The 22,080-nt window shown below is 36.1% G+C and overlaps 1 protein-coding gene across 1 annotated transcript in view; it reads left to right on the top strand.

Moving 5' to 3' along the window:
* LOC128876611 (uncharacterized) overlaps positions 1 to 22,080 on the top strand; it is an 86,723-nt gene that overhangs the window by 30,069 nt on the left and 34,574 nt on the right. Inside the window, exon 2 of the mRNA XM_054123108.1 lies at positions 18,053 to 18,409. Coding sequence (XP_053979083.1) covers positions 18,377 to 18,409 — 33 coding nt within the window. The 5' untranslated portion in view covers positions 18,053 to 18,376. The remainder of the gene's footprint in view (positions 1 to 18,052; positions 18,410 to 22,080) is intronic.

The following is a 22,080-nucleotide window of genomic DNA, read 5'->3' as shown; positions in this document are numbered from 1 at the left end:
AAACTGAATAATATTTGGGAGAAACATGAAACAAGAACTCAAATCAGTTAACAATATATTCATCGATCATTGTTGTTATTGCTGTAGAAGGAGCAGCAGGAATATATCAACACTTTAAAATTATAATTTGTCGGTTCAGCTATATTTGCTGTAATTGGTGTTGTTTCATCACTAATTACGATTTAGAGGCACGATTTAGGCAACCGGTACGTAGTAGACAACTGTCCCATACGGATTTATGGAAATCCCGCTGTGCAACCGCTTGACAAATTTCTTGGGACACGATGCGTTGCGACCGAGGATTACAAATAGAATGTACATAAATTTTCGCGTAACACCGAGCATCACCGCGCGCCAACGTATTAAGCGAAATTGTAATCGCGTTCTCGCGAAATTTTCAGAAAACTCGGCAAACGAATCTTTGTTTTGTCCGTAGCGATGATTTCATTCTGAGATTTGCTCGGAACAATACACGGAAGTTGAATCGCGATATTTTCGTGCAATCGTACGAATAAACTTAGAGTATACATACATAGATGAACACTTTTTTCCATCTACCATCTTTTTACATCTATATGAGCTTAATACTAAGTACGAAAGCATGAAGATCAAAGAAAACGAACTCCCTTTGATTTTCAAAGTCTAAATCTGACTCTGCCAAGTAATTATTTTAAAAATAAAATTTTTTCTGTAGATTTAATCATGTCTACAAATATGTAGAAAATTTCAAATCATTTCGTTAAACACTTTGCTCATAATAAATTTATGAATAGACCTATATTTTCAACATTTTACTTGAATCCCCACGCTTAAATGGTATCATCATTCATAATTACTAGTAATCGTGCGTACTTCCGTTTCAAATAAAGAAATTGTGTTATTGAAAACCAAAGTTCTCTTACTAAAAAGTCTTTTGTAATTATATTGAGTCTAAATGGTCCGTTTACTTTGTGTTAATTTTGCGTTCTATAGAAACATTTCTAGACTACTACGTATTCTCTTCGGTACTTAATTGTCTGCGGACCATAATGGTAAATCGTTCGTTCTTGTGTTTACCGTCGGCCGAAAATCCTCCTATTGATTGCACAGACTTGGAACTCCGATTCACTGGTTTACAAAACATTTTTCCAATCTCCTCTCGTCCGATCCTCGTGCCTTTTAACCCACGCTAAACGTTTCTTTCTCAATTTGATTTTCTAAAAGTGGTTTCGTAGCGTACTCTAATATCTCAACCCCATTTTCTGTCAATTTCTGTTTCATTGCTACTCAATGATGCAGAATTCGAAAGCCAGAGAGAAATTGAAACCAAAATCAGGTTAAACTCGAAATGAAATTCATGTTGAAATGAAGTTTAAATTAAAGACCAGCATATTTATCTAATGAAATGTAAATAGGGAAGCTGCGCCCAATTAAAATATTGTGATTTTCACCAACGCATCCGTGCAATAAATGTTGCATACACTGTACCGTGCAAAAGTATCAGGCCTTTTATGATATATTACATCTTTTACATTTCGACCGCTAAAGAAACAGTACGAATTGTTAATTTAGCTTATATATTTTATTTTACCAATCTTATTGTACGGTGTACTGTCAGAAATTTGATCAAAAATAGTATAAATTCATATAAATGTAATATTTAGTACTCTTTTACCTTTTTATCAGCGTCGACTCATCTCGAGTAACATTCATATAACTTTTTAATCATTTCACTCGGAATACTTTGCCATTTGGTTCATCTGGATTATTTGCCTCACGTTTTCTTCGAGGTCTGTTCAAATAATCCCAGACAGGTGTAATAATTTTTACATCGAGGTATTCAAAAGGTCGACTCACAACTTTTAATGTTTCATTTTCTTCTAAATCTTTGAAATACTTTTTCGCAACTCCATTATATGTATATATAGGATATCAGTATATATAAAGCACAATAGTAAATATAACGTAGATTTATTTCAGTTTTTTATTTTTTAATGCGACACTCGACGATAGGTACATTTACTTCACATTACGAGACTTCTCTACCAATAAAAAATTCATCCTCGTAGACTCTGTTTAAAATCGATACTCGCTACTGTATTCATTAGACAGATTGATCGATCGGAGTAGAAATTCTAATTCCAGATGCAAATCTGATGCTTAGATCAATGTTTGAAAAACAGCGTATACCGCTTAAAAAGTAAACAATATATGAGATTAAAATTTTCCACTTGCTTTGATGGAAATCGCTTTGGTACTTTATGAAATTCTTTGCCACGCCTGTCCTCTTTTCATTATACGCCGTGTAGTATCTCAGCGACAAATTGCGATCTAGATTGCAAAAGAGAGGAAAAGATGGTGGGAATACGTTTAGCGTTCATTTTTACTTATTTATCGGGTGACCGTAATCAATAATGCTTTATTATTTCTCTTTGCTCTCTTTTTTTCTGTTTGTTAAATTGTTAGAATTAATTATTATTGGACTTTATAGCACACCAAAACCTATATTTCCTGAAGCAGATAAAATATTTTTACTTGAGCTATAGTTATAAACGATTGACTATTAAGACGCAAAATTAATTTCTGCACTTAATAAATAAATGTTTGGTATGTTCGACATAAGACCACTGGGTTCGTTAGTTTACGATTCAATAAATCGACTTACTTTATTATTTTGTTTCTCGAGCAAGAATCAAGCTTAAAAAAACATTCGAAAATGAGAATATACCCTAGGGACGAACAGCGTTGAAGTCGACCTTCGCCACCTGTGAACAGATTTTTTTGCGCGACCGATTCTTTTTCGCGAATAGGAGGTCTATAAATCGAGACAGCGCGACCGTGCAGAAGGTCGAGCGGTTTTGGATGCATTAATTGAAATGGAAATATAATTATCTCGACGGGGAACAGCGTGGCAGTTGCTCAGGGTCGCGATTCCATCAAGAGGTGCTCCAGTAATGCTTTCACTCGAACATTCTATATTGTATACCAGGTATTCTATAAAACAGAGTAGTACTTGTCGACATAGGTTGACTCTTCATAAAACAAAATTAAAGAAGGGTCACTCGCGCGATAATCAACTACCAGTTAATTCTAGATAAAATTTTGAACATACGTATTCTTATACGCTTTTCGACAGTGAATTATATGGTTCAACAATTGCATTTGTAAAGTGTATAATGTATAATTTCAATTCTCTTGCGTAATTTTGATAGAAAAAAAAAATAATTGGATCACACAGTCCGTACGATTATTTGTTCGATAGCTTTCAAAGAGTATGTAACAAAGAAATTTTAAACAAAGCTACATAAACACATAAAGTAAGCACGAAATTATTCATACGTATAAATAAAAGAATATTTGTATTATAGAAACATATGGCCTTATTGGTCGCACAGGGTTGAATCACGATGTAATCGATTAAAAGGCTAGCACTATTGTTATTCAAAAATACAAGGAAATTGAAATCTGACCTTCAAATTATAATTTTCATACGTTTCAAGCGAAAGGCGTAAGAGCATGTAGAATTGTTATTAAAAAATATAAAGAAATTGAAGTCTGTCCTTTACATATTAATTTTCATACATTTCAAGCAGACGACGTACGAACACATACGCTTCCTAGCTCGACGATATTAAGGATGAATAAAAACAGGTAATAATAATCGCTATCAATCTGTCAATGCCAACACAAGTAGAAGTAACAAGTAAACCGAGACAGACTGAAACGAATTTTCAAAAGAAATGTTCTCGAAGGGTATGCCTGGTGCGAAATAATTTTATCTCACGTTTTTATTTCAAAGCGTATTCCCCTTTGGTTCCTGATGCTACAGATTTCGGCTCACCTTGAACGTATCGCGGGGATAAGACCGTGATACACCGGTGTGCTCAGCCATAGGAAAAACGCGACGAATCGTCCGAAACTTGGTCACATCGGGGAAGGGATAAGTGGACGAAGGGAAAACCGGATGCGAACGTAGACAACGACTAGTAACGGATGTAAGCTACAACAACGTTTGGCTCGATCTGGTTGGAAAGGGGATGACGGGGAACTTCGCTACACGCACTTGGCTTCGCCCTACCGATCAATAGCTACAGGTGGCAGCCATTTCCTAGCCAACGGCTGCTTCCACCCTCTTCCCCATCGCTCTCTGTTTCCCTTTAACTGTATCATTTGCTCCTTGCCGATATTCCAGCGAGCCTTTCCATTTTCTTCGACGCTTTCCCCGCGGCCATTAAACAACGTCCCGCGGTGGCCAATTCCGACAATCTAGGCGGATGAAATCATAAAATTAGTCCGGAGTGAGAATTTATTTGTCGACGTTCGAAATTAATAACCAATCGTAAACGATTTCGATGAGATCAATGAACGTGTTGCAGTCTCTAATTGAATATTTTACTATGGCTATCGTCGTTTCTTTTGTTCATAGTTTTATCATTTTCATGGATTTCATTCGCGTTATTACTTTATACGATTTACTAATTTCGTTTAATACAAACAGAGAACATAGAACATAAATCTATAAATCGAGACCTAGGATCTAGGTCTGGAACAACCTAGAATCGAATCCAGAACAACTAACAACAGTCAGAATATTTGAAACTTTCGTCAAGGACCAGCGATACTCGCAGTTTGGATAATATTCCTGCGCTACTGTTTCATCTAAACCGCACAAGCGAATTTAACTGTTCGCATACCGTTCAAAGATTTCCAAATTCTGCATAATGAAATAGATATTAACAACAAAATAGCAAGAAATAATACAGTATTTTCAGTCTCGAATCGAAGACTATTTATTGGCAGTGTTGATTTTAACACCTTAAAGATAGCTAATTAAAGCAATCGCGTGCTTACGTTTCATTGGATAAAAATTGAATAAATGTCTGTTTTTTCAGAAACATTCATAAAATTCAATTTTTATTTGACTTTTATGGAACGTCTTCGTTTTTTCTGTTTAAAGAGAAATGATTTCGGATGTTATATCGTACGTACACTGCTATTCGAAAATATGCGAACACTCGGCATTTTTAACAAATGCGCGTTGTATACAATGTACGTTATCATCGTTATGTGATTTTAATTACAAAGCGCTGTGACAAGTATGCAATTAATGTACAATAGCGGTATTACGTTGAAAAATTTAATTATTTAAATTCGTTAAATAACGGTAAATGTACGGGATGTGTTTGCGCTGTATTATTTTCAGTTACAGACGGAGGGTTTCTGAAACATTTACGGGAATCATTACAAACGGAGCGGTCCGATATTAACCCATAAACGATAACACAAATTACTAGCCAGGATGCCGATACTTGTAAATACAATTTATGCAATTATAAGAGCACGCGATGGATATGTAGATAAAACATACTCCGATTATGGTAAAAAATGAAATACATAAGATTTAGTCAAATATGATTTTTTAATTTTTTTTTTCAATTTTGTCAGATAATTATTAGAATCAAGAAAGTATCCGCATAATTTTGGCGGCTGTGTATCTCGTCACGAAAGGTCAAATATCGTGTTGTTGCTTTTGGTTTCGATTGACGTTAATATTTGCATCCAAAGTTTCATACGGCGATAATATTTTGTGTATCTAACGGATACGTTGTAAACTCTATGCGAATTCATAAACGGGTATTTATTACATACGATTTCAAGTTTGCAGAGACAGATCGTGTGTATTTCTGAGCGAAACTACATTTGAGATACGTGTGTGACGCACGTGATACGATCGGGACGGTTTTAATTAAAATGGACAGTCCAAAGGGATCGAATTATTTATTAGATGTAAATTTCGCTCGTAAATGTGTTACGGTTTTAAATAGTACGCCTATGTCGGAATTTCACCACTGCGAACCGAAATGCTGGCACAATCTTTGCCTACGTGGTTTAAATTATTTATGGAAATCCGACTTGCTATCGTTGCTTCACGATTGGAAACGAATTCGTTTATTTCGCGGTTGCTCATGTATAATCAAACGGATTTTCCCGGAGCGAGATATTATTAATGCTCGAAGGCGAATGTTAGAGTTCATCTATGCTAATATTATAAAAAGGTAAAGTTTGTTCGTTTGTTAATAAGAGGTAATTTCTGTAGCTGCCGAACCGATTTAAAAAATTTCTTCAGTAATAGAAAGTTACACGATCCCCGAGTAACATAGCCTATGTTTTATTGAATAAAAATACGTTTTCAATTTGAGATCTCAACATTTGAAAATCGAGTCGGAGGAAAAGCGTTTTTTGGTAAACTCTATCAAGGGGATAATGAAAAATGAAAATAATTCACAGAGAGAATTATAGGTTGTTCGTGACAAAACTGAATTCGTCATTTCATTTAAAGATGAACATTTAAAAATATCTATCTCTTACACCCAATTAAATGCGTTCAGCTATTGCACCTACGCGAATAAGAATAGTGTTCCACGCAACTACTATTCGATATTTATTATAGGCCTGACGTTTCGTCCTTCGGAATAATGTTTAAACAATTTTTGAAACAATCGTAGAAAACCAGTTTTGTTATTTCTCATGCAGAATGCAACATGATATTGTGTTTCATTTTTTTTTTTTTTTTGTTTCAAGTCGATTTCAGCTGTCTACAAACGAGGGTTAACGAAGGGTATTCGCATCCACCTGTCGCGAAATCGATATTCTTTCAAAGATCTCGGTTTTCGCAAGTTGGCGCACGTGTAAAAGGCCGTTTTCCACGATGGTGCACAATTCACAACCAATTCGTCGGTTTTCGTCAAACGAAAGGCTAATATTTGGTACAATGACCAGCGTTGTCCGAGGAGGAAAAAAAAAAAGAGAAATTAACAATGGAACTCAATACTTGGTCCAAGGCACCGTAGCCTTTGTGCGCAACCGGGGTCGCACATGCATACACGTGACAGGAAGTTGCACTGTTCGTAAAAGCTAGAGAAGTTCTTCCACTAACATTTCTGTCCGATTACGTCGAAATGAGCATGCGTGTCGCGAGTTACCGACAACATTGTTAACGGCACCGATAACCGAAAGTTACAGGTAGGTGGGATTGAAAATGCATCGATAATCGATTCGGTAGTTCGCGTCGGTAATTTATTCCTGGAACGTAATTCCTTGTTGTGGACGAGTTGGCAAGAACTTAGCGACCTTTTTGCATAGGCAATTTCCTTTGCTTTAATTGCTCGAAAATTAGAGTAAGCGAAACAAGGCTATGATCAGGCAAATGACTCGTTCTTGTTAGTAGTGTTTATGGCCAGACAAGTGGAAGAGATTTGACTATGGTCGGACAAGTGGAACAGAATTGGCTACGATCGGACAAGTGGACGAGAATGGTATATGATCAGCCAAGAAAAAATTGACTGTCTATAATCAGACATGCATTATTTAAAAATTGATGTAAAAGAAACTTTTTAATAAATATAAACTTCATAAACAGCCACGAGTTTAGTAGAAATTTCGTTTAAGAGGCTATTATGGTATGCGTGAAATGGAAAAAACACTATTTTTAAGAATTTTAAGAAGATAAAAGTTTCATTATTATATTAAAAGAGTTAAAAATATATACGATTCAATTGTTTTCATAAAAATAAGTATTCGTCGTAAAAATATATACGAGTTTAATGCCGAGACTGTATTCGTTTATTTAGTAGAAATAAATTTTCTCGTATTGAAGGCATCTCGCCTTTTACTATTACTCCGTGTATATTTTTGAGCTTTAGCATACGTATGCTCGACCTGTCCTAGATCTATTTGACGCGCACGTAGGATGTAGCGCAGGAAGAAAATTATTTAAACCGTCTAGCGTGCAAGGGAGCAACAAACCTGTACGAGCAAGGTGTGTCTCGAATTAGATCGCATCGAAATGGATTGAAAAACATGCGCAACTCTACACCAAGATTAACGTGTTAACCGTAATTCCCGAAACATCGATATTCCTCGCAGTTCTTGTTTCGCTCTGTATACCACGCGAGCGTACACTTTTAACAGATTGCTCTACAAATTAATCGAATTTATCTCCCGGTTTCACGCATTATACGAGTTTAATTTTACAATAATTGAAATTGTTGTTATCTCTGGTGAAACGAAAATGATATATTTAGTTCCGCGATGCAATAGGTAAAACGTACTTTCGGAAATATTCAGATAATGTTATACAAAATTTTAACGAAACAAATATGTACACAATTTCGGAAAACAATTACGCTAAAAGAAATGGAAAGCGATTCTCGGTTCCATTATTTTCTTTGCGTTATTCGTGTTTCCCTTCGAGTTGTTAAGTATTCTATAAAAATATTAAAAAGCGACGTAAACGTGGTTACCTGTAGCAAGTTCGACGATCTTTTGATTTAGCAACGTTGTTTCCTGGCTGCAACACTTTTGCTTGATAAATTTCCCTCGTAACGGCTTTCGTTCGTATCTAGACAACGAGGAAAGCTTTCCTCTCTAGGCAAGATAAATTCACCCTTGGGGAGAGTTGTTCTCGAGCTAAGGTATCGTGTACTAATAAGTAGTACGTCGTACATAAACAAATCTACGAAACGATTCATGGCACGCTTCAAGACGGTCTATTTAACCCTTTGCACTCCAGAGGCGACTCTCAGTCAACTCAGAGAGTGACTCAGTCAAGTTAGGTTTCACGCAGCAAATCTACAATACCTAATGTTTCTTTAGGTTTCATTTCTTTGGAGCTCCGAGTGTCGATAAAATGATTGTCGGCGAGGTAAAGGTGACTTTATTCTCAAATCTAGATAGCCTAGAATTCATGGCGATAGAATGCTAAGAAACATCTCGAGTGGCTGCTAGATACCAGAAAAAAAGGCCTCCGGTGCAAAGGGTTAATATTTTCTGGGACACCTTTTCGTTAAACCTTTGCGCTAGATTTTCTTATAACCGTATTTTTAGATACCCTTTTAGGGAACAATACAATTTTTACAATGAATGCGGTTTACAAAGAAATTCTATAAACAAATAAAAGAAAAGAAAACGCAGAAATGTGCTTTTCGAAGCTTAGTTGTCCAACGTGCTCGGCGAGGCAATATGCTATATAGTTTTAATGTAATTCCATAGAAATTTCCTGTTTCTCGGACCCAGTTCGCGAGGTGTCATTAAGTTTAGGATACTGTTGCCTTCGGGATCAAGTTTATCTCAGACGAGCTTGATCACGTCGTGAAACAAGCACGAACCGAGGTGGCGGGTTTTAATTGAGTCGATCGATTGGTCGCGGAGCACAAAAGCCTTCGAGAAGAGGATGAGAAGCATGGAGAGAGGAGAGCCTCTGACGGGTTCGTAATATGACTAGAATTTCGTGAATTAGCATTTCAAGTGTGTTGGACATCAACTAAATGTCTCGAGCCCGCTATCAGAGTTCGAATTAGTCTTGAAACAATCGAATCGATTGCCACGATGAAGTAATAGCTACATCTGTTGGCGACGCTTTTATATTTGATTTCAGTTCGTTACACATCCGTGGTGTCTATTACCATGATTATGCGAATCAATGGAGACACATCCATTATTCATTTCAATTACGGGAACTTCTTCTTTCGCTGTTAAATATTAATACGATACTGTTTTACATTCTTTATTTCAGCATCCAACGGTTGCTAGAGTCCACGTGAATATTTAGGTCATTGTCAAATTTATTCTCACGGTTCAACGCATTAAACTTTGCTTATTAAATTTTGTAGATCCTGAGGTATACCCTCAGATCAGATATTTTTTGGGACAGACCTCGTGTGTGACATCTATTGCATCGCAACAACTAGATTCATTAAGCTAATGTATGTAGCATGGTTCACGAATTCGAATTCTAGGCGAATTCTAGACTACAACCCACAGACGAGAAGATTACTAATTACCTAGTCGTTTATATGCTTCACTCAGACGTTCTCCAAATTGAGGCGTTTTACGTGTTTAGTATCTACAACACCAGCTGTAAGGAACGTATCCAATGTCTCGGCTGAAAAACACTTGCAAATTAATTAATCTGCTTGATTCTGACCAGGAGTATACTCGACCGTACTCGTACTAGAAGTAACTAGCAATTTAAGTTGTCGGCAGAAATGATTTATTTTTAAACCAAAAATCAATTACGATAACACAAAAAGTGGCCGCATATTAAGAAACACCCTGTATAATAGAATTTTATTCACTTATTCTTAGTTTCTATTTTTGTTTGTCCGACGGTACGTAAGTTTTACTTTCTTAAAACTTACGAATGTTTTGCTTTTTTCTTAGCTAAGTTTTGCATCAAACGAAAAGAATTTTGTATAATATGATCATAAATTTCGTTTAACAGTTTACTACTTTTATTTGCAACCTATTTCTTCTTGTGGCGTACCACTTAACCTTGGTGTAACATCTGAAGAGAATTTATGATATGATATTTTGTTTAAATTTCTTTTACTTTGAATTTTTTTTTTGCTTACTTTGAATTTGTTTAAGGTCGCGTCAACGTTTAGTTTGTTAGCGACCTATCGCTATCTTTATTTACCATCAAAAAGCGTCGACATATTAAGAAACACCCTGTATATGACGAGTGAGGAAATGGAGTTTCCGATAACGCCCACTAATGGTAAGCATCGGCAGCAATGAGCAGTAGTTGTCATACTTGATCATGATTGGTCATCTCTGGTTCAAAAATGGCAATGGGGGTAGGGGTTGACAATTATTGATCGACGGTTCGCTCGAGTGATCGTTCGATTCATGGAGAATCAGGATTCGTGAAGCACGAGTATTTCAGCAAAATAATATTCACGATCATTGTTAGAACAACAAGCACTGTTAACGATTACTTTAGCTATCGTCGGAAATTACTTTTTAGTAGCTCGAACTAATATACATATGAAAATATAGAGAAATTGATCGATGCTAATGTTTTCAACGAATGCTTATTCTAAACCGTGATTGTTTTCAACCTATTCACAGCCAACTACGAGATGTTTCGTAGTTTAAATTGATCGCAATTACTCAAGGGATAAGTTTAGGGCCTTTTGAGTTACGAATTATTGCAAAAGAAGCGTGCAAATTTTCTTTTCAGCATAGCTGTAACGATACGCGTAGCGTGTCTGACCATTTTTGTTTCTTTTTAATTATTTAACCATGTTCCAGGACTCCGACCGTTCTGAAACTATAACCTGTGTCGATTAAATAACCGATCATCATTGTTGATTGTTTCGGTAGGTGTCACTCGCGAGGTTGATTGCAATCACCACCCGCAAAAAATAAATTATTTATTTTCTACTCTTAATAATTCAAAAAAATACCCCGAACAAAATATGTATACGAGACGCAGCTTATAAGTAAGAATATTTTCGTTTTTGCAGAATTTAAATATCTGAAATAGTAACCGAGAAAAAAAATAATAAAGTTAAGGGTGTTTACCCTCATGTTACTCTTAAACTTTACTTTTAAGTGAAAAGCACCGCACGGCACATAATAGCGATGAAAATTGGACGATTGCCTATCCTTATCCTGCTAGACCCTTTAATACGACCGCAAAGGGTTAAATCGTCTGTATAAACGTATACACAGTAAAAAGTCTGTACAAGTATACGTATAGAATCCTTGTATTTTTCAACAATTTCCGCTGTTAATTCCTGATAGCCTTCCGGTCCAGTTCTAGATTTTAACCGGAGTGTTAGGTTTTCACCTATTAAATTCTTGCAGAAGAGATCTTATGGTATTTATTGTCACAGGTATGCGTGAAATCTCTATATTAAACTTTCGATATCGCCAGGAGAAATCCTCGAATATCAGCATATCCTTCGGCCTAGAACCTGGTGTTCCCCTTTAAGTTGGAATCCTGGTTAGGTGACCTCTGCCGATAAATCTCCTTTTCTTTCCAAAAAGTACCTACTATCGAACAACCGTGCATCGCTCTGCCATTTACTCTTGAATTAAGGCTCGAGCCGTGGAACGAAGTAAATGTTGTCCGCGCCCACTTATCCGGAGAACCGTAATGTTAGTTTTCATCGGACGGCTAGTGCCCGAGGATTTTTATAGGTCCGTAAAACGATCGTTCTCTCTTATGAGAAACCATTTATGTCGCCGCATTAACTCGCATTCAGAGAAGAGATTAAACGACTCAAGGGTAATCTTGACAAAAGCAATTTCCCTGGCCTGGCTGTTAAACATGGTACGTCGAGAACCCTTTTCCCTGTCAAGCAAAGACTTCGACGAGTCTTTACGCGACTCATAACCCAGACATATTGATTAAACCGCATATATCGCGGTCCATTTCCTTCCCTCGGTTAACTGGAGCAACCGACGGGTCAGTAGAACGAATCCTTTCCACTGAATATTTCCGGTATGACCGTGTATATATATATGTGTGTGTGTGTGTGTAACCGATGCTCGAATATCCTGCCGGACGATCTGAATTTATTTCACTTGAGTCTATTCTGAACTTTACGATCGACACCGCAGATGTGGAGAGAATGCACCGTAAATATTTGCCTCGTGTTTCATGTGGTATAGATTGCCGTGTACATCGCGAACACGTGGAACTTAATTGTAAACCTTACCGCACGTTGCTCCAATAACTGTCGTATTTAAATCCTTTCCGGATGATAGGTCGACGATTGTTATTACGGAGACACGGCGATTTTGGAACTAATTGGTGGATAGAGTATCGGAGAATCGTGATAATTTGTTTTCCATTTTCGAAGGTTTCGACGTTTTTACGCTAGTGGCATTTACAAGAGGTTTACACGCATTTATGAGCAATCTTCTAAATTGAAAAGAGAATTTTTGCATCTCGTGTGCAGTGGCGGACAAAAGGAAGTTTAAAAAAATGAGCGATTCACTGTAACGCGTTAAAAAGATAGAGAAAAATGATATTTATTACAAAAAAAAAATAGAAAAATCATTTCATGAATTTGCGCACCTATTAACGTTCAAATCAATAAATAATTCAGGACATCTGATAGAAAGTTCGTTTAGTATCATTCTTACGCCCCTTCTTTTACCCGTAATCCTCCAAGATTGTTTTGAAAGAAAGAAGACACAATTTCTCGTTTAATATTAACTTAGTTTGTAAGATTGGAAATCCTTGAACTTTGGAACTATAGGAACTTACACTTTGGATTGGTTTTTCCACGCATTATACATAAACTTTGTGCTGGACTTTGCACAGCGCACTTTGGAAACTTTGAATCTGATTCTGTATTTTCGCATTAGAATTTTAAAGTACGGATACTTTGACGATTATACTTGACGCATTGTTAAACTGTCGTGCGATCTCTGTTAAACCGGTGAATATTCATTCTGATTCGGTTAACCGTTTGACTGCGGAACTCGAACAGTTGATTTTTAAAAATTGATTTGACTAAATAAATAAATAAATACTAAAGCAGAGATACTGTTCGAATTGTTATCGGTACGAAGAAATAAAATGAGTAAGCTAATTAGCGAGACATATCGTAATGATAATCAAACTTAAAAACTTACAATTAGTGAAGTAAGGACGAAGGCTTTAAATAAAAATTTTCTTCTGGAAGGTAGAATATCGGAACGTTTGTTTAGTAGTTGTTGGCTTAAATATCGTAAAGGAACAAAAGCTTTGTAATGCTGCATATACAGTGTAAGAAGTATTCGTACGGCAATTAATTCGAAATAAATGGTTCCTGTACGAATACTTATTACGCCGACTGTATGTATATTATACTTGAATAGCTTCGCGAGAAGATACGTAGCAAAACAGAAGGAAGCTGCATCTATTCTTGTAAAGATGGCAGGAAGACGTTAAAACGATAAACCCATTTCTATAAAGATGGTGTACCGACGTAATAGGATGAACATATTCTTGTAAAGATGGTGTGGACGTTAGTAGCATAAGTCTATTTCTATAAGGATGGTTTAGAGACGTTAATAGGATGAACCTATTTCTATAAGGATGACGTAACGATCTTGATACGATCAGAAGAAAGACTAAATTTTCTTTCTAAATTTAGTTCTAGTTATATCGTACATTACTGACTTGCTTTCTTATCGTATGCTTTGATAATATTTTTCGTTTTCTTAAATTTAAAAACTGTTAGCTTCGTCGATAAATAAATGATTACATTCGATTTCTCTTTTGGGCCCGCTTCGGAGTATTATAAAATACAAAAAAAAAAAAAATTGAAATAAATAGAAAATACATAATTAAAATGTAGTCTAAAACTACGATATATATATTTTTATATAATTAACATAATATATTTTGTATATTTTTATATAAATATACATACATATATATTTTTAGAACTACATTAAATGTACTTTCTATAATGTAATATAATATAATTGTATAATTATAACTGTATTATAATTGTATACTGTATGTATAACTATACATATAAACATACATACTTTAAGTATTTTTAAACATTCTTAGAGAACATAGTATCAATATCATTAGAATAACAGGATTGCGTTTAATCAGGAATACTTTGTTATCCTTCTTCGTGAATTGCGAAGTAGTCACGAAGTAAAAGAAAACACCAGCTTTTGCCAGCTAACAAACGACATCTGTCCAAGATAATCTGGGAAACAGCGAGGTTCCATTTGTCTTGGATAACCAGAGAAGCGTCGATAAAAGAAAGACTATTACTCCGAGTAGTGCGAGGGAATCTTTGGAGGCTGCAACAAGTAGTAACAGTTCGTCTTTGGGCAGACCAAATTCCTGAAAAAACGCGAAATACGAGCAAGTGTGTTTAGATCTTTTACTACACCACACGGAAGCAGTTATGTTTTTTAATAAAATAAATAATCTAATCGTCCTTTTTAACAATAATTTTAATTAATCAAATTTCGTACGTATTAGATCATTCAATTTCAAACTCATCTTATTTAATGTCCTCTGAAACTGTTTCTCTTATGGATTTGCTTCAATTGCTGCCAATTTGGTGAAAATAAAAGTAAGGGTGCAACTTTTGAACAATTAACGCTCTCAAGAAATGGGCTCAGAGAAATGTTTATGTTCGTTGAATTCATTTTTGAGAAATATCATCTTACAGGGTATAATGAGACGAAACATTTTTATACGTACAGTTTATTCATAAAACAGTTATTCTCGCAAATAAAAATTGTAAAGTTCGCGGTAAAAATTGAATTTCAGGAAGAATCTAAATATTTGCTGTGGTATACTTAACTTGGAATGCTTGCAGCTGTATTTTACTGTCAATCGTATAGAAGATTGACGAACCGTGTGGTAAATATCTAGAGTGGAGTTTAGGACACAAGCTGAAGTAGGATTTATCATAAACTTCCTTTACGCGATCAATTTTATTGTGAAGATATCATTAAATCGAACAGAAAAGACAAATAAATCTCCTTTGATTGACGTAGCAATGCATATGGATTTACCGATTCTGTATTCAGTTCAAGTGCATCGTACTTTCATAGTTCCTTTGGAGCTTTACGTTGACGTCAAAAGTATCAATACATCTAAAAGGACTCTTATTTGAATATTACCAGGATCATATGTGCTTCTCTGTTTACTTCTGACGTTATTCTCTTTTCACGAAATTTTAATTAACTCTATTCCATCGGTTCCTTGTTTCGGTTAAAATTGGGTTCATCTCTTACAATGACTAACGTTCATGCACAGGTCGTCATTACTCCAAGAACGTAATGGGCGTACTCGATACTCTCGCTCGAGCGATTTTATATCGGAGGGTGAAGAAATGAGCTCCCGTAGAGTCCAACAGTTTCGAGAGTATCGACGAAGCAGTTCGTTCGTCGCCTTTGTAACATCTGCACCGCCTACGAATACTTGCGGTTATTCAGTCTCTCGCCTATGAAACCATATTTCCCGAGTATTCGTCAGAATATTCGATGGTTCCTTCGGAGGATAGCTAGGGGTGAAAGCGAAACGAGGGCTCAGAATTTTCCCCTCGACATACTTGTTCCCTTCCTGAAGAAACTTTTGGCTCTAGCGACAGAAATTTCGATGGTGCACGACGACTTTAGATGGGGTACGGCGAATCGATTTATTGGCGGAATAAAACTTCACGGGAAAAATTTCCTTAGAAATTCGAAGAAGCACGCGGAGTTAAGAGCGTAGCTCAGCCTCAGAATTTTTAGAATCGATATTTCTTCAACTTCGTATTTTTAGGAATCGAATAACCGCGATCGTCGAGCGGTTTAAAAGGGATTTCTAGTTATGGGAATTATACTGAATTGCGTAAACAAATTTGCATTCTTATTGACGAATGTTTATCGCTCAAAACTTTGAAGTCTGTGATCGAAAAGAGTTTATTTCCTAAAGTGCTTTAAATTTAACAAAAGTAAAACTGATATCGCAATTGTCGAATAATTAGGTACTTGAATCATGTATTTGTGATGTAATTCTTATGGCGCGATGATTCGTATTATTGCTATGTTACTGATAATTTTAATCCAATTCTTTTAGCCGATATTCTTGGTGTTTTATAGTTGCAGCCGCGCGAAATTTACTGTGGAGCATGAGTCGTAAATTTAAAGGAAAAAACGTTAAGTGTGCTGCTTCTTAGCTTAAAGTACACTTTGTTTCGAAAGTTTTCGTGTTTCGGGAAAATTAATGTAGTAGATTCAGGCAAAAAGACAGTCGCAGGTGTCCTTTGAAAAAAATGGATTTATGGTTACAGATAGAAACGGCGACTTGGAGTTATATTCTTCTTGTTGTTATTTGTTTATTATCTCAACTACCACATCGTTATGTATGCTTTAATATAGATAAAATTGATCTATTAATATCAATTACGGAAACGTAATACTTAAAATTATTTAATTAACTTACATTTCCTCTGAAAGTTTTGAAATCATTTTCAGATTTATATACGTTGAAATTACAATAAATATTAACATAATTTAAGTCTATATAGGATCGATAACGAACAAGACCACAAGTAAAAAATATCACTTGATAACAAGTCAAGAGATCAAAACAGAAATTGCGTAAAGACACGCAATTAATTGCCACGCAAAAAACTACATTGCCAAAACTAACCATGCTGCTATTTAAAGTTTTACTTGCATAAAAAAGTTGACAAGCAATAGAAAAAATTCCAAGTATTTCGATGTTATTCGAAGTATCTCGACTAATTAAAGAAACGGAAAAATGAAATTGCTGCGTCCAAATGTACAAAATTCCGTTCTAAAGAGCTCGGTATGGTAAGGACGGGAATGAAAGTTGAAGACAAGACTTGGCGTCTCCTGGGCGAATAAAGAAGCTGAATAAGGGCGAAGACGGAGGCGGCGCGGAATTCCAAGTATGACGCTCATAATGGTCTAGCACATATTAGTTTATCTCGTAATGATCCCGACGAAGCGGCTCGCACTCCTTAGTAATTCCTTCCTTCCTTCGATGCTGCGTGCTCGAAGGAATTCGTTCACGGTGACCTCGAGAATGAAGCAAGGTGTCGCTTGAAATTAATTATCGAGATCAATAAAAGCCGCAGTGAATGGCGCGGTATGTTAAGGTCACAAAGCGGTCTCTTCTTGGTGGTAAATTAGGTTATTGCACAAATAAGCGCCGCGCCGTTTAAATTACTCGCATACTTCAAACGTCGGACAGCACAGTTACTTTCGAAGTGGATTTAAACGATACCTTTACCGTTTACTTTTTTTCTTATATTATCTAAAAATATCGACCTCTTTTAAGTTGCTAAGAAAAGAATAAATTCCGACAGAAATGCAAAGGAAATATCGATGCGTAGTTTAGGTTTTAATTAGAAGGAGTTAAATGTATAGAAATGTACATACGATATATAAATATATATTTATTTTAGCTTTTCAGCCAAGAAATGGACTTGGTTACGAATCATCCATCCATTTTCACATTCTCACACACTTCTCCACACTCCTGCCTTAGATACCGATCTTAATATTAGTAACACTCAACATACTGCAAAGGCTTAACAATAAACTACCGTAGGCCCTGTATACCATTCTAAGTTCTAATCCGTATCCTTATCCTTGGTCTTCTGCTATATTTCCCTATTTTCCTCTCCTTTCCTTTCGCTGTTTCTCTATCTTCTCTACCAATGTTTCCTCCCTTAATTCCCCTAAAAAAAATGTACATATGATTACAAATAAATAAAATAGAACGTCGTATTTGTTTCAGGTGATTTCTGCGTGCAGTTGTCCAAGGAACAATTTCGGATGCCACGCAGAGAGAAACAATCCGATGTTCATGGGAATGCGTTTCTGGCAGAAGGCTGAGCCAACTGGCTCCGCGTTGTATCGATTCGTTTACGAACATCCTAGTTTTCGGCGCATTGAGAAGATTGTCGCGATCTTATTGTGAAGCGGGGACGAACACAGCCGACATCTGCCCTGAGAACGACTTTATGCCGGTAACAACGGTCGGAAAACAAAACTCCAAGGAAGGCGCAACAGGGAGCTAAGAGTATTTTCTCCGAAAGCTGTGTGGCACTCAACTTCCAAGATGTTGCCTATGGCAACATCCTTAGTAAAAAAGGTAAACTGTAGTACTCTTATACTGTCACCGATCTCTTTCATCATTGCGCAATTCAGTGTTGTCAAATGAGAATCGAATAAATTAAACGCTCTTTATATTAATCAATTGGAGACAAGTAATGCTAATTAATAGTTTCATCGTGTTGGTTTTCGCGTCCGTATATTGTAACGTTTACGGTTAAAATTGTTTATGCAGATCACATAGTGAAATTAAAGAGGTATCGTAAAATAGAGCGGTACTTGAACACGTAACGGTTACGACTTTATGTCAGTAATCACGAAAGGGAACGTGTTTTACCTCTACACGCTGATTACAGAAGATTTACAGCGTATTTAGTTTATGCTTGCACCACGACGCGAGAACATGGCCCTATTTCTTTGAATCTCGGCGATCCGACACGAGTTAGAAGTAACTGACGGTAAATTATATTCCTCTATCTGGTGGTAGTCCGCCTCGAGTATAGATTAAACGCTGTCGTTTCAAAATCGTGACAAGATTCTAGATCAGGTCGTGGAGATTAAATTTCATCGCGTTGGGACTATCCCAGGGGACGTTCTTTTTTAATATCGAGTTTGTTACCTGTCGCGTCAGATTTTCTTACTTTGCAAAGCCTTCGGAATCAATTACTTCGAACTCAACGGACCAGACGACTGCAAAGAGAATAATCGAATTAACAAGCTTTGTATTTCATTTCTATTTTCCGACTTTGTAGATAGCGGTGGAATATTTATTCTAGATTATGCAAGCAGTGCGCATATTGGCAAAAGAAAGTACGAGATCGAACCGAAGGGAAAGTGAACAGATGAACGGGAACATGTGTTTGTCTTATACAAATGTAAAGTTTCAAAATTAAATAATAAAAATCGTAGCGATACCTGTTTGTCTTTCTGTCGTATCATAAATTATTCGTTAGGAAAATAAATGAAATTTTTGAAGCAATAACCTAACGTTAATTAATACGACGTTATAGCAAATGTTTTTACAAAATTATTCAATTATAATTTAGCCATCGGATAAGAAGTACGACTCGAATATCGTTCGTCCTATTTTTGATACATACAAAGAACATTTGGATTCTGTTAATGCCTTGTTACATAATTATGCATATTAATAATAATGATATTGATTGTGTACGGACGAATACGATATTTTGTATTAAATAATAATAATACAGATAGCTTACAGAGGTTAAAAAAGAAACTGTTTTCGTCATTGTTTTGGAAATTTCAAATTACTTTATAGTTTCAAGTTAGCATAATTTGCTTTGAATAATTAATTAACAAGAAGTAATACTTGTCAGTATCAAGAGTAATTACTGCGGTTCGGCCTAAATCTGCTAGACTCTCCAGTAAGGCTTGCTTGGCAGGCCCTGCTTTAGGTCTGATTAATCGTCTAAACGGTTTCAAAGATGCGGAGCATTGATATCAAACTTCGCGTCAAGAAGAGATCTTAACATCAACCATTAGGCCAGTACACGCCAGTAAATGCTACATTCCCAGAACAGAATTATACACAGAGATTGTGGGAACAAGGCCAGATTATAATTAATTTCCACACGCAGAACACCGATACAAGAAACTGTTGCACGATCTAATCCCTTGGACGCTAACCGCGCTTATGCGCGTCCAGTCAATTGGTACGCTATAACGATAGGATCGATTTAATTGTAATACATACTTGTTGATACCGATACGTACAGAATAGATACGAAAATAAGTCATCGTTGGTGCTTCTTGACATTTCTTGCAATTTCACTACAATTTGAGTACCAAGTGTCGTTATTATACTGCGGATGTTTATGTAAATTCATATTTTTATACATGTCGACTCGGTCGTAATGAGATACAGAGAATATAAAAGTTTCCTGTTTTTGCAATTGTAGATATTCTTAAATTTGATGAAAGTAATCCAAATGAGAAATAAATTAATCCGGCGTTCCGTTAAAAACACGAGAGGTCTGTTTGTTCTCTTGCAGTTGACCTTGAAAAATTTGTTAAATAATTAGTTTTTCTGTTCCATTTAATTCAAAGGTGGTATATATCTATCGTGGCTTTACGGAAAACAGCTTATTTAAATCGTTGTGAATACGATACCGTTTCCATGCCCATAGTTTGTTTGTGCATTTTTCAGGAACGTGTGTTTAAAAAAAAGCGGATATAGTAGACGCATACAAACCTAGTCCGCTCGAATCATCGTCACAAAAGACGATTGATTCGCGAAATCTTTTCTTTTTTATCTACCCGGTTCATGTTATCCGATGTATTCGGTTCGTTCTGTTCCAATTGCGTATCCTTTTTTTCTTTATACTAATGCAAACTCACGGCGTACATTGAAACGAAATCCAGAATAATCATGAAAAAATAAAAAATACTGGAGGCATGGAATTTATCATTTTTTTTTTTTTTGTATATAAAAAGAAATTATACCATAGTGTTACTCAAGGAGCTATAATCATACGCGAGAAAAAGATTTTTTTTCACTTTTCATTTCACATCACAAATAATTGTGGAACGTTAAAAGGTGGAAAGCTCGCGGAACAAAATGGTTCGTACGTAATTCCAGAAAATATATCTTTGAATTTTTCTTAAAAATTGTCGCAAACTTTTTGGAGAACCTAATATACATATATATATATTTTCATTTCACATCACAAATAATTGTGGAACGTTAAAAGGTGGAAAGCTCGTGGAACAAAATGGTTCGTACGTAATTCCAGAAAATATATCTTTGAATTTTTCTTAAAAATTGTCGCGAACTTTTTGGAGAACCCAATATACATATATATATGTAAGAATCACTATACCATATTTTCTAATTTTATACAGCGAGTAAAATGTATCAAACAAATCAGACGCATCGTACTCTTGCCAGCTCAAGCGATGAATTCACCACCTCTTTACCTTACGAGCTCCTGAGAGATCATTATTTCAAATGTCAGAATAAGCAAAAGTAATGGCGATTTTTCTGGAATCTACACCACCGCGCGGCGTTATGTGCCGCAGTACGATTAATATGCATTACTAACCAGAAGGCCACTGTACAATGTCAGCCGTTTAATATTCACCGTGAATTTGCATACCGGGATTCCATCGTTCGCTCAGATTAGGGTAACATTCCTCTCGGCCTCTTTGGAATCCTCCCAAAATCCAAGCCTGCATTACACCATGCTGACGGATCGAAGAACGAAGGACAGAACAGTATGGTTGCGTGCATGTATCTCTAAGAGAGCCACCGGAAATCCATGCATACATGCTACAGCAGTGTTTCTCAAATATCGCTTTTCCACCAATTTTCCAATGTAGACAAACTTTCGGAGCACCGTCTAACATTAATTTCTTATTTTTGGTCGTACAACTAGAGAATACTGTTCTTTGATCAAATTTCTTTATGCCTAAAAGATAGTAACACGAGGTAATCATTCGCTAACACGTGTCAACGCCGCAGTCATGCGGCGTTCGAATTCGTGGTTGCTGCCACGCGGCGGAAGGAACGGAAAGAACGGCGGGTAGCAATAATAGAGGTTGAGAAGCGAGACGGCGAAAAACACACTTTTTCTTTTCCGAGACTGAAACGGCCGAGAAGGTAAACAGACGGACTAATGACGAGCCCATATAGCAAGTTTTGTGTCGAAACATCGAAAATTCAAGGGTGGGGAGCGTTCAGGATAAAAT

This window comes from Hylaeus volcanicus, chromosome 1 (assembly GCF_026283585.1).
Source record: "Hylaeus volcanicus isolate JK05 chromosome 1, UHH_iyHylVolc1.0_haploid, whole genome shotgun sequence".
Lineage (NCBI taxonomy): Eukaryota > Metazoa > Arthropoda > Insecta > Hymenoptera > Colletidae > Hylaeus > Hylaeus volcanicus.
Note: the sequence above shows the minus strand (reverse complement) of the source record. Positions and strands in the feature narration are given on the sequence as shown.